Here is a 13,257-nt window from a genome sequence, read left to right on the forward strand (position 1 = left end):
TCTGACAATGCAGAGTTACCACAAACCTTCAATTTGTAAAAACCAAAATATCTGCAAAGTGCGATAAAGCAGGGCCCAGTAAAATGAGGTGTGCTTATATCTTCTTTGGTGAGTTGTCTGTTAAGGCCTATTTTTTAAGAGGGCTTTCCCCCCATGTATTTTAGATAACAGTCCTGTAGTAGGTGTGCTTTTTCCTCTTGACGTCATCTTTAGCAGAGCATAAGTTTTTTTTTTAATTTATAAATTTATGTATGTATGTATGTATTGGCTGCACTGGGTCTTCGTTGCTCGTGCAGGCTTTTTCTAGTTGTGATGAGCGGGGACTACTCTTCATTGCAGTGCGCAGGCTGCTCATTGCGGTGGCTTCTCTTGTTGCGGAGCACAGGCTCTAGGTGCTCAGACTTTAGTAGTTGTGGCCCAAGGGCTCTAGAGCGCAGGCTCAGTAGTTGTGGCGCACAGGCTTAGTTGCTCTGCAGCATGTGGGATCTTCCTGGACCATGGCTCGAAACTGTGCCCCCTGCATTGGCAGGCACATTCTTAATGACTGCACTACCAGGGAAGTCCAGAGCAGAAGTTTTTAATTAAAAAAAAAAATCCAGCTTATCAGTGATATCTTTCATGGATCATACCTTTGGTGTTGTATCTAAAGTCATCGCCGTACCCAAAGTTATACAGTTTTTATCCTATGTTATACTCTAGGAGGTTTATAGTTTTGCATTTTACATTTAGACCTGTGAGTTAAGTTTGGAGTTAATCTTTTAAGAATGTTAGGTTCATGTGTAGATTCATTTTTTTCCATGTGGATGTCCAGTTTGTTGAAGAGACTGTTTTTGCTTCATTGCGTTGCCTTTGCTTTTTTATCAAAGATCAGCTGACTATATTTATGTGTGTCTGTTTCTGGGCTATTTTGTTCCATTGGTCTATTCATCTTTTCTTTTTACCAATACCACACTGTCTTGATTATTGTAGTTTTGTAGTAAATCTTGAAGTCAGGTAGCATCAGTTTTCCAACTTTTTTCTTCTCCTTCAATATTATGGTTCCTATTCTGGCCTTTTGCCTTTTTATATAAACTTTAGAATCAGTTCATTGATATCCATACAATAATGGCCTGGCTATTGGATTGGAATTGCATTGCATCTATAGATCAAGATGGTAAAAACTGACAGTTCAAAATATTGAGGCTTCCTTTCATTGAACTCTTCCTGTCCATGAATATGGACTAGCTCTCCATTTATTTAATTCTTTTCTGATTTTGTTCATAGGAGTTTTGTAGTTTTTCTCATATAGATCTTGTACATATTTTATTAGATTTATGCTTAAATGTTCAAATTTTTGGGAGCTAACATAAGTGATGTTTTTAATTTCAAGTTGCACTTGTTCATTGCTGGTATATAGGAAAGCAATAGACTTTTATATATTGTATCCTGCAACTTTACTATAGTCACTTACTAGTTCTAGAGTTTTTTGATTGATTCTTCTGTATGTTTTATATAGATGATCATGTCATCTGTAAACAGAGAGCTCTGTGTCTTCCTTTCCAATCTGTATATCTTTTATTTCCTTTTCTTGTCTTACTGTATTAGCATAGACTTCCAGTATCATGTTGAAAAGGAATTGTGACAGTAGGAGACAGTCTTGCTTTGTACCTGATTTTCATTGGAAAACTTCCAGTTTCTCACCATTAAATGTGATGTTAGCTGTGGGCTTTTTTGCATCTAATTTTTGTCAAGATTTTTAATTGACTTGTTTGCTCTTGAGAAAGTAAAAAGCAAGTTGATTAAAAATCTTGACAGAGGAGTATAAGCAGTTAAGTATTCTTGATGGAAGAAAATAAAATCTAAAAATAAGTTGTTCAGAGAGAAAAGAGGGCAGGCACCATTCTGGTTTTTAAAAACAAAAGAAAACCATAAAAATACCTTTGGGAATGGGTAATAACCAAGGATTTGGGCTTTTTCAGCAAATTTTCCTGTGTTCTGCAGAATATAAGATTTTGTTTGAAAAAGTTCCTAGCACTATTGGAAGCAAAAGATTGCCCACATACTGCTCTTTTGGTTGCTCTGCTGCCAGATGAAGTGAACTAGCAATTAGGAACTTTTTCTTCTGTTCTTTTTTTCATATGACTAGTTTTCATGTATATAATTTGTAAATACATATTTTGTAAATATGTAGAAAAAGATCTGGCCGCATAAACATGGAGCTTAACAGTTGTGTGTTACGTGTGGGAAGTGAGATGTAGAACAGAATGAAGTAGAACTTTGAGTTCTTTCCTCTATATACTTATGTATTTGAGCTTTAAAAAAAATTATTTGTTCTTTTAGCAATTAAGATCAGAAAGGGAAAAGTATGGGAAAATAAATTATTTTAAAAAACTTTAATACTGTTGAAATTCTTATGATTTAGGGTGGAGTTTTAAAAAGTGGAGATATAGAACTGATGGTAGTAACAAATATGTCTGAGATTACAGTATGACTTTTAGAAATGTTACAGTGTTCTATATTACCTGTTAACTGAATTATTGACTGAGCCTACTTGCCAAGACCTTGACATATAGAATATTACATTCTCTATAATAGCTCGATGGTTTTGAGTATTTCAGATGGCTCCTTGCCTATAAATATCTTTAGTCAGTGTAGTTATAAAGTGTGCTCATTTTCAACTTCTCTAGTTGGATTTAATTTCCTCCAACCACAAAGATTAGGAGATGTGTACCACTCCCAATCTTCCCAATCCCAAGTGAATTATCTGGGGTTCTGTTGATCTTTAAAAATGACAACTATGATCTGTTTTCCCTCTTAGGTATTTTTTGCCTCTATTTTCTGATGGATTTTTCCCCCTCTATTTTAAGATAGAAATATGCAAAGGTCATTGTTAGTATTTTACCAGTAACTAACCTTAAATATTCTTATTTCTCTGTATCATTCTTCTCATTTAGCTTATTCCATAAGTCAACTACACGTGTGGAAGAATACAACTTTTCCTTTATGTATTAGAATTTGTCTTTTCCCCTCTGTTTTATATATATATACATTTTGTGTGTGTGTGTGTGTGATGTATTTAGAACAAGATAGGCCAAATTCCTGCCCTCCATTCTAGTGGAGGTTCCAGGAAATCAACACATAAAGAAATTAATAATTTCAAATAGTGCTAAGAAAGGAGTTAGTAGGGTTGCTGTGGCCCTAATATATGGAATTGGGCAGTATTACAACTGAAGGACTACCTACAAAAATGTTTAAATGTTTAAAAGTTATGAATCAGGGGACTTCCTAGGTGGCGCAGTGGTAAAGAATCCGCCTGCCAAGGCAGGAGACATGGGTTCGAGCCCTGCTCTGGGAAGATTCCACATGCCACGGAGCAACTAAGCCCGTGCGCCATAAAAAAAAAAAAAAAAAAGTTATGAATCAAGCTACATCTTTAGTGCAGCCTTAGTTCTGGTGCTACATGTTGAGTTCCCAGGAGCCTGCATCTTTAAGACCCACAGGCAAAGCAGCTGCTTTCTTCTGGTCAGCCTTTCCACTTGCTAGTCTGATTAGTATCATGGATCTGCTAGGGCAGGGCAGGGATGATTGGGTGGTGCCTGGACCCATCTAGAACAACATATCAACTGATCCTGTCATTTCCCCAGGAATCTCTTACAGAGGGTTTAACCTTGCCAGCTCCTTTCTTTTCCAGCTCAAGACTTCTGGGAAGTTCTAAGTTCTTCCCCAAATTGTACTACCCAAGAAGGGAGGAAAGAAGGGACACAGGCATTTGGGAAATTTGGCTTGCCTGGGCAGTCAGTTTGGTGGCTTTAGGACAGCCAGCTTTAACTGATTAAAGATTTTATAAGTAGCCTCTCTTTCTAGGATTTCTCAGGGCAGAAGCTGTGGTGATTTTCTCCTTTCTCCACAGATACTGTGTCACTCTCAGTTCTTTATCCTCTGGCCTGGGGGCCTCTTTTAGCAAGCACCTCTCCCTTTTGAGTAACTTCCGCTTACTCAATTGCTTGCTGAACTTTAAAAAACTTCCTTACAAGGCTGAAAGGGGAAAAAAGTTTTTATTTTAGTGATTATGGTATGCAGGGTTCTCTAACGTGCAGGCCCCTACCAGGTCTAAGGGTGATACTGGAGTGAGAGTGGAGTTGACCTTAGACAGCTCTTTTACGTGCCTCTTTGACTTCGCCTGGTCCTAATATCTGAATCTTCCCAGATCCCAAATCAATTTTCAAAAATCTGTATATTTAAAAAAAAATCTGTATATTTAAAAATTGAAAAGTCTGTTTAATTTGTAAAACTAAATTGGTAACCCTTGGGATACCTATGTCTGAAGTAGGCTCTAAATGAAAATGAACTTTTTCCCCAAAGGTTTTTAATTAGAGTTCAAGTAGTAATGATTAATTTTCCTGTCTCCCTGCCCCCCACAACACCCTCTCCCCCAACAAAGAAACACCAAAACAAAAAAAAAGGCAAGCTATGTACAGAGTTGTTGCTGATTTGAATACTAGCTGAAAAGTTATGTTGTATTTTTCTCCTTAAAGGTGTGAAAGTTGTGTGGATTTACTGTTTGTGAGAGGAGCTGGAAACTGTCCTGAGTGTGGCACTCCACTTAGAAAGAGCAACTTCAGGGTACAACTCTTTGAAGATCCTACTGTTGACAAGGAAGTTGAGATTCGGAAAAAAGTACTAAAGATGTAAGTGTTAATGCCTGAATGATTCAGTTCACAAAGAGGACTTTAACAGTTATTTCTATAGTTGATATAATTATTTACTTGTAGAAATGTGCAAGTGTATAAGTATAAATTCATCTATGTAATTGTTCAACGTTAAAAATTTATTAAGTTCTTAGAGAACTCAGTAATATTAATTATCTAATCTTTGTTAGAGAAGAGTAAATCTTTATTTAAAAAAACTTTTGTTTATTTTTGGCGGCTCCACGCGCGGCTTGTAGGATCTCAGTTCCTGACCAGGGATTGAACCCAGGGCACGGCAGTGAAAACCCAGAATCCTAACCACTAGGCCATCAGGGAACTCCCAGAGAAGAGTATATCCTCCCAGTCGATGGCTTCACAATTTATTTGCTTTATTCATTATTTAATTTAATTGATAAATGTATATTGAGTACCTACTCTGTTCGAACAGTGTTATGCGTATTAGGCCCTAAGTACGAAATGAGTGTAACAGCTACAAACCTTGCCCTCGTAAGGCTTACAGTATAGTAGCTTGGATAGCATAGTGATAGACAAAACAGGCAAACAAAACAAATATGTGATTATAAATTGAGAAAACTGTGAAGTTAGGGACTGAATGTTGTGAGTCAGTGATGTAAAGTTAAGACCTGAGGAGGTAACATTTAAGTTGAGATTGAAAGCTATTAGAGAAAAATCAGGGTTAGCTACAATTTATTTTGATACATTTCTCTCTCTGTGTGTGGGTACATAAATATTTCTAATTTTCTTTTTTACTCATGATTTAATTTTTTACTCTTTGTTAATAGTTTTGGATTTCATTTTATCTGTACTTTTGTTATAAGCCACTTTATTGTGTTTTAGGTTTAAAGAATTAGTATCTATCTATCTATCTATCTAGTCTGCATTTCAGTCTTGGTCACCAGTGTTTTAGCAGCATCTTTCTAGGTACTTAACCAGTGTTACTTTATCAATACCCCAAGCTACTCTTTTATTTTTTGGATTACTTCTGGGAGATAGTCTTTCTTAGATTCTTATGTTTTTATCATTAAGCCCTCTTGTTTTGTAATTCTTCACAGGCACATTACTGTATTTATAGATTTTCTTGATCTAGCATTCTTTAGACTGTACCTGTCCTGAATAACAAGAAGATGTCTTTTTAATTGATTTTAGCTTTCTGGAAATTAGTGAATCTATTTATTAGAAGTAAACAATATCATAATTCCAACGATAGACCTTGTTTAAGCTCATTTCCCATTTCTTCAGTGTCTGAATTTCTTTTTTTTCCCCTTAAGCCCTAGGATTTTACGTATTGTACCATTCTCTCCTGATTCTACTCCTTCTCTGTAGTCATGAGAATTTAAGAACAACATTCTTGGTCTGGTTACAAACTTGGTGTCAAGAAAATTGTTTTACACCATAAGCAGTCCTTTTTTATGTGTATCATATATGAATTATGTAAGAACAAACAAACCAGTTAGATAATATTGAAAGCAAATGATATGGAATATGTTTATTTTTTTTCTTCTCTTAAAGATATAATAAAAGGGAAGAAGACTTTCCTAGTCTAAGAGAATATAATGATTTCCTGGAAGAAGTGGAAGAAATTGGTATGTTTTTAATGCTTGTACTTTTCGTGTGCTAGCCTGTGTGCTTTTTATCTCTTAAATGCCTAGGAGAACATCTCATATGAAAGTCTCTGACAGATTTTGTTGTGGTAGCTGATGTTTACCTAATTACTTTCCATTGCTCTTAAAGGACATATTTCAATAATAAACATTTTGTCTTAGGAAAAACATGATGAATGGAAATACTACTACTTTATAGATGGGAAGGAAGGCTATATGTGTATATATCATCTATATGTTGATGATGTATTAGAGTAAATGAGAAAAATACTCAGCTTTTTAAAAAATAGGATTTCTATGAACTGTATCCGTGGTGACTAAAGCCGTATGTTGTTTATCATCATTTATGCCTCTGTGCATGCAGTAATTTGAAAATACTTTGAAGCAGTTAACTGTTGAAGTGGCATACTATTACTCAGTGTTATTCCAGAATCAGAAGTTAGAGTAATCTTAGTGCTTATTCTTTCTATTGTGATTAGTCAAAAAGAAGCTTTCATCAAAAGAAAATATTGTTTTTGTTTTATAAATAAGATTTCAGAGATGTTAAAAAGTCTGAAGTTGTATACATCAAGTAAAAAATTAGTGTTGTTTTTTAAACTTGTGATAATTATTACTATAGGTTTGGAAATAATACAAAGATTATAGACTATGAAAATTAGAATAAGACTAAGAGACTTAAACAATTGTATTTTTATTCTTCTCTCAAACCTGATAACCAAGCTATACTCACATTATTTCTTATTTAAAATGTGATTATAATAAAATTTATCATTCTTTAAAATTTTGGATATGGTAATTTGTATATAGAAAATTTAAATATTTGTGTATGTAATTTGTATATAGAAAATTTAAATTCCTGAGGAATAGAGTATTCTAATTCCTTTAATTCTTTATTAACTGAGAAAAACCTAGAATATCTTTTATTTCAGCTGTTATTGAAACTTTTCTAAAATATCTAAGTTCATTTATCATAGCAGATAACATGTACAGACGCAATTTAGGCTTTTTCTGCGGTCTTTTAGTGCCTTGAAACCATTGCTTTTTTATTCTAATTGTATTCATTGTAGTTTGTATGTAACCTTAGCAACTGTGAATGGCTATGAATTTTAGCTGAAAAGATGGTAGATTGGGAGTGCTAAGGCAAAGTAGAAAAGTCAGGATATAGACTGAGAAGATAAACCAAAAATAGATCTGCAAGATTGGGCAAGTATGCAGGTAGGTAGAAGTCTGGCTATACTTAGATATTTGGTTTAGGACAGGCGGTTGGACACCAAGCAGCAATACACTCAGCTTACATTTATTCTAAAGGCAATGTGATTAGTCAAAAAGTCTGGTCAGGCAATAAAGGGAAAGGAGTTTATAGATGTCACAGAGCAAATTGAATATATGGTCACAAGTCCAAGCAGCAGGTGGGATAACTAAAAGAAACCAATGGACCAAGAAGCGGGGGAAGATGGGATCTTGATTCTGGAACAAGGTTTTGGTTGAGCTATGATTTTAAAAAATATATGTTTTTGCTATGAGATTAATTAGTTTGAAGATACGAACAACCTGAGGACCCATAGGTAAAACTATGTCCAGAAGTGGGAGCTAGAAGAGCAAGTCTGGGTATTAGGGCTTACACTATGTCAGTTTTTCTTTACCAGATAAGGAAGCAGCTTCAGAGCATTTAAATTGAAAGTGATTCTGCCGTTACGTATTGATATACTCACGAAAGACTGTAGTTGCAGTATGTTGACGCTCTCTTAACCAAACTCTGCTTAAATGACTCATTGGAGTAACTGATATCTCCTAGTCCTTCTGTAACGTGTACTTACAGATGATCGAAGCATAATGAATGTGTGATGAATCTTGTCCATTAGAAGATGTCTTTAAATATACCTCTGTACTTCTCTCCCCAGTTCAGTTATATATCAAGTTGGTTGCATTGGTAACGAAACCTTCTTATGCCAGTTGTACTTGTTATTATAATTAAGTAATTTAATTAAATAGTTTATAAGATTGGGAACAATTACGAACCTCTAGAAGCATTCTACTTCTCAAGTCCTTGGTCCATTTTAAAAAGATGGAAACGGAATAATATAGACGACAGGTATGGTTTATACAAGAAGGAAGTGGAATTCCCATTAAAAATTGTACCTTGACTGTATGTTATTATGTTAGAGAATGATGGAACACTTGCTCCATATGCTTTAAGTTAAAATCAAGTGTTTAAGGAGTGTGTATGAATGTTTCCCTTCTTTAACACACTTTTCTAAGTAATAAACTACTGATCCTGATCATGTTGGACAGAGAGTTCTCTTGCATTTGAAAATATTGATGAAGTTTGGGACCTAACTTCATGGACTTAACAGTTTATTTTCTGAACTTTAGCTCAATTCAGCAAATATTAATTGTTCTATGTGAACTGTTTGCTTGCTGAGGATATATGATCTTTGCATTCAATAAGTTTATACTCTAAAGGGGGAGATCATGTAATTATAATTTAATGTGAAAGTAGTGTAGGCATTTAAAGTTTTCAGGAATATAGATAGCAAAACAGTTAATTCAGCATTAGGAAATAGAGGTAAAGTTTGAACACTTTTGAGTTCGATCTTAAAACACGAATAGGAGTTTACCAGGTAGAAGGAGAACGGAAGAACGTTTGTAGCAAAAGACAAAGTCACAGAGATATAAAGGTGTTAAGCATGTTGACGAATGTAGCAAGTAATCTGTTACAGGTAGGTAGAACATGGGGAATGACTAGAAATGAGGTTTGGAAAACAGACTGGACCTGGGTTAATGAGGGCTTTGTAAGCTAGATTGTAAGGGTAAGATTTTATTCTATGGCAGTGGAGAGCCGGTGGAATACTGTATTAGTGATGTGGAATGTTGACAGGAGATACTCAAGGCTGGGAAACCATTTTTAGGGGCAGTAGCAGCAATTTGGGTGAGAAATAATGAGTGCTTAGAGTAGGTAGGTAGGTAGTAACTGAGAGAGATAGATAAAAGGGATGTTTTAGAGCTAGAATATTCGAGTGACTGATTTCATGTAGGAAGCGAGGTTAGAAAGAGCGGGCAAGGAGAAATTGCAATATTCTGACCTTGAGCAGTTGTATGGTGTTAATTTAGAAAATGAAAGTGGGAGAACTGGCATTATTTTTTATTGTTTTGTTTTGTTGGGTGGAGAGTATGGAAATGAGGGAAAGACCAGTTTTATCCCTTTTAAGTTTTGTTAGGGTGTGACTCCACCACTTAGTTATGTTTCATTGTTCTGATTGTTATAGTATAAATAAAACTTTTTTTTATACTTCCTTTTAAAATCTTGTTTCAGTAGCTGTTTACTTTGTGTCTTATTCAGGCTTTTAAAGGTGATTAGTTGGATATTTGTGGCATCTGTATTGGCTGTCACAGTGTTAATCAGAAGTATAATTTTTACAACTCTTGAGGCAGGCATTTTAATTCCTATTTTGCGTATGGAGAGGAGGCACAGAGAAGTTTAAGTATTGTGCTGAAGATCACATTGCTAGTAAATAATTGAACCAGATTTTGAACATAGATTTTCCTAACTCTCAGAGTCCATGAAAATGCTTGGTAGTCTCAGAGAATAGTTAATAGTCTGAGTCTAGAATGTGGGGTGCTAGTTAGTAGATTAGTGGGAGGTGAGGGAAAAAAGTAGGTTGGAGCTATATTTTGAAGGATCTTAAAGAAGTTTGGTAGGAAGGAAGGTAGGAAGGTGCTATTGAAGATGGTTAGAGTGAAAGGGATGGAAATGGTAGGGTGGCTAAGGAGTCGGTGTTTGAGAATTTGTAAATTGGGGATCGGTCATTTTGTTATATAAATTTCGTTATGAATCCTGTGACTATTATGACTATAAAATTTTTAAAATATTAGACTTTTGAATAATGGCATAAAAAGTACAGTGTATATCTTCATTACACATGAAGATGAACTTTCTTATGGCAGTAACAATAGGCTCTTTTTTGTGGTTTTGACAATCTAAGCATAAAAATTCTTGTTCCTTTTGGTTTCAGAGATTATCTGAAAGGTTTGTCCTTAGTTTCATAATAAACATATTATTCTTTTGGTTCAGGGGATGCTTATTTTAAAAGGGTGAGAAAGTCCTAAGGGCTTTAGTTATAAGTTCTGGATGTCAAAAAGACTTCAAAATTGTACTTAAATAACATTAAATCTTTCGAAAAATACAATAGGTTTTTTGTTGGCTTTTAATACTTGACTAAAGGCAGGTCAACATCTGCGCTAAACCAGTAACCAGATAGATAAAGGGCCAAATGATTATTACAGAAAATTGTTCCTTTTTCTTCAAGGCTTTTATGCCAACCTGATTTCATTGTGGCATGAATGAGACTTGCTTCATCTGAAAAGTTTTCAAAATTGTAGTCCACTTTATGTTATTTTCCTTTTTTTTAAAGGAAGAGATTTGTATTACTTGTGGTTGTGATTTGCATCTATTATATCGCTATTACTTTTGCTTTCTCAATTAAAAAGTGAAATAAACAGATTGGTCATTTTAGTTTCATTAGAATTCATCATAAAGTGTTTAATAAGCATAAAAGGAAGAATTGTCTTCAAACAGATTTCACTTACAATTTAACTTTACTGTTTCTAGGTTGTACTTAATGGGAAGTTTACATCAGTGGTACATTGTCTAGCTTGCTGATAAATTGTAATATTTTTTTCTTAAACTGCTCTAAACATTCTAGTAGAGTTCAACATAGGATATCAGCTTGATTACCTTTATTTGTCAGTAGATTCATACCATAAGAAACAAAGATTATTTTTTCCTGTAGTTTCGCATCTGCTTACTTTGTCACTTCTGTATAATTCAGTTCTGTAATTATAAAGGTCATTCAAATTAAATCTATATTTTTAAAGATAATTATAAATATTAACATTGACTTATTTGTTATTTTAGTTTTTTATCGAGTTATGATAACATGCAATATTATGTTAGTTTCAGGTGTACAACATAGTGATTTGTTATTTTTATGCATTATGAAATGATCACCGCAATAAGACCAGGTTGTCGCCATCACTATAGAAAATAGTTACAGTATTACTGGCTATATTCTGTATGTACATTACATCCCTGTGACTTAAGACTTATTTTAAGCTGGAAATTTTTACCTCTTAATCAGCTTTTACTTATTTTGTCCATCCTCCCACCCCCAGCATTGGTTTATTTATTTTTTTCCTCTTATAATAATTCAACAAGCATTTCTTGAGCTCTTACCAGATGAGAAGTTCCTTTTGTTTCTTAAATAGAGTTTATTTTTTAGAGCAGTTTTAGATTCACTGCAAAATTAAATGGAACGTACCAGAGTTCCTGTATACTTGTGCCACACATGCACAGACCTCCCCCACTGTCAACATACCCTATCAGAGTGGTAAATTTGTTACAGTCAAGGAACCTACATTGACACATCGTTATCTCCCAAAGTCCATAGTTTACCTTAGAGTCTACTCTTGGCGTTGTACATTTTTTGGGTTTGGATAACTATAGAATGGCATGTACCCACCATTATAGTATTGTACAGAATAGTTTTGCTGCCCTGAAATTCCTCTGTTTTCTGCCTGTTTGTCCCTTCTTCCCCCCAGTCCCTGATCTTTTTACTGTCTCTGTAGTTTTGCCTTTTCCAGAGTGTCATATAGTTGGAATCATACAGTATGTAGCCTTATCAAATTGCTTTCTTTCTCTTAGTAATATGCATTTAAGGTTCCTCCATGTCTTTTCATGGTTTTATAGCTTATTATTATTATTGTTGTTATTACTATTACCATTTGGTGCTGAATAATATCCCATTGTCTGGGTATACTATAGTTTATCTACTCAGACTACTGAAGGACATCTTGGTTGCTTCCATGTTTTGGCAATTATGAGTGAAGTTGCTGTAAACATTCATGTGCAGGTTTTTGTATGGACATGGTTTTTAACCCCTTTGGATAGATACCAAGGAGTGCAGTTGCTGGGTTGTATGGTAGGAGTCTGTTTCATTTTGTAAGAAACTGTCAAACTGTTTTCCAAAGTGCTATGCCATTTTGCATTCCCACTGCAGTGTATGAGTGTTCCTGTGGCTCCACATCCTTGTCAGCATTTGGTGTCACCATATATTGGATTTTGGCCACTCTAATGGGTGTATAATGAAAGCTTTTTATTTAAATGCTGGGAGTGATAAAGATGAATCAGTCCTAGAATCTGCCCTTAAGGAACACTCTATTAGGTCAAATAGGTATGTACACTGAAAATAATTATACAGGGTAGAAAATGGACAAGTACCACCAGAGTGATATTAGGTAATCTGTTGTGAGCATTCAGGGATGGAGAGATGTAGGGGATTTCTAACAGAAAAGTGAGTTATAGCATTCTTGGATGGAGGATGGAGAGGATTTGTACCTGCAAAATGAATTATAAGGAAGAGCTGCTAATTAAGCTGGTTATAGAAGGGTGGCCAATTATGGAAATTCACAATTGTTCTGGGTTGAGGTTGGTACTAAGATGGGCCCTCTGGGAGCAGTTTGATCAGAGATATGGTGATAGGAAAGTGTGGCCTGTGCAGATGCAGAGCAATAGCTGAACTGGGCTAGCAGTAGTTTTCAGGCGTAGAGAGAAGCAATAAAACTAACATTGTCGGCAAAAGTTCAGGCTTTGGAACACAACATTGTAAATCCACTATACTCCAATAAAAATTAACAAAAAAAAAAGTTCAGGCTTTGGAATCAGCATAGGTTAAAATCCTGGCTCCAACATTTACTATACCTTGGACGTAGTTATTTAATATCTTTAAACCTTATCTATAAAGTGTAAATGACAGCAGTACCTCATATATCTCATAGGTGATTAGAATTAAATGATGTAATTAGGTCAAATGCTAGATGTAGTGCCTGTCGTACGTATTTTATAGATGTTTGAGATGTTTCATAGATACACATACATGCTCATGTGCACTCGCTATAGAGTGTAACATTCA

At 34.8% G+C, this 13,257-nt stretch overlaps 1 protein-coding gene across 4 annotated transcripts in view; it reads left to right on the forward strand.

Annotated features, from left to right (window-relative positions):
* The window catches only part of MNAT1 (MNAT1 component of CDK activating kinase), a 206,573-nt gene that overhangs the window by 50,304 nt on the left and 143,012 nt on the right, over nucleotides 1–13,257 (forward strand). For all 4 annotated transcript variants that reach the window (XM_057731251.1, XM_057731253.1, XM_057731254.1 and 1 more), the window contains exons 2-3: nucleotides 4,515–4,667; nucleotides 6,198–6,271. In XM_057731251.1, coding sequence (XP_057587234.1) covers nucleotides 4,515–4,667; nucleotides 6,198–6,271 — 227 coding nt within the window. The remainder of the gene's footprint in view (nucleotides 1–4,514; nucleotides 4,668–6,197; nucleotides 6,272–13,257) is intronic.

The sequence above is a fragment of the Hippopotamus amphibius genome, chromosome 4 (genome assembly GCF_030028045.1).
Source record: "Hippopotamus amphibius kiboko isolate mHipAmp2 chromosome 4, mHipAmp2.hap2, whole genome shotgun sequence".
Classification (NCBI taxonomy): Eukaryota; Metazoa; Chordata; class Mammalia; order Artiodactyla; family Hippopotamidae; genus Hippopotamus; species Hippopotamus amphibius.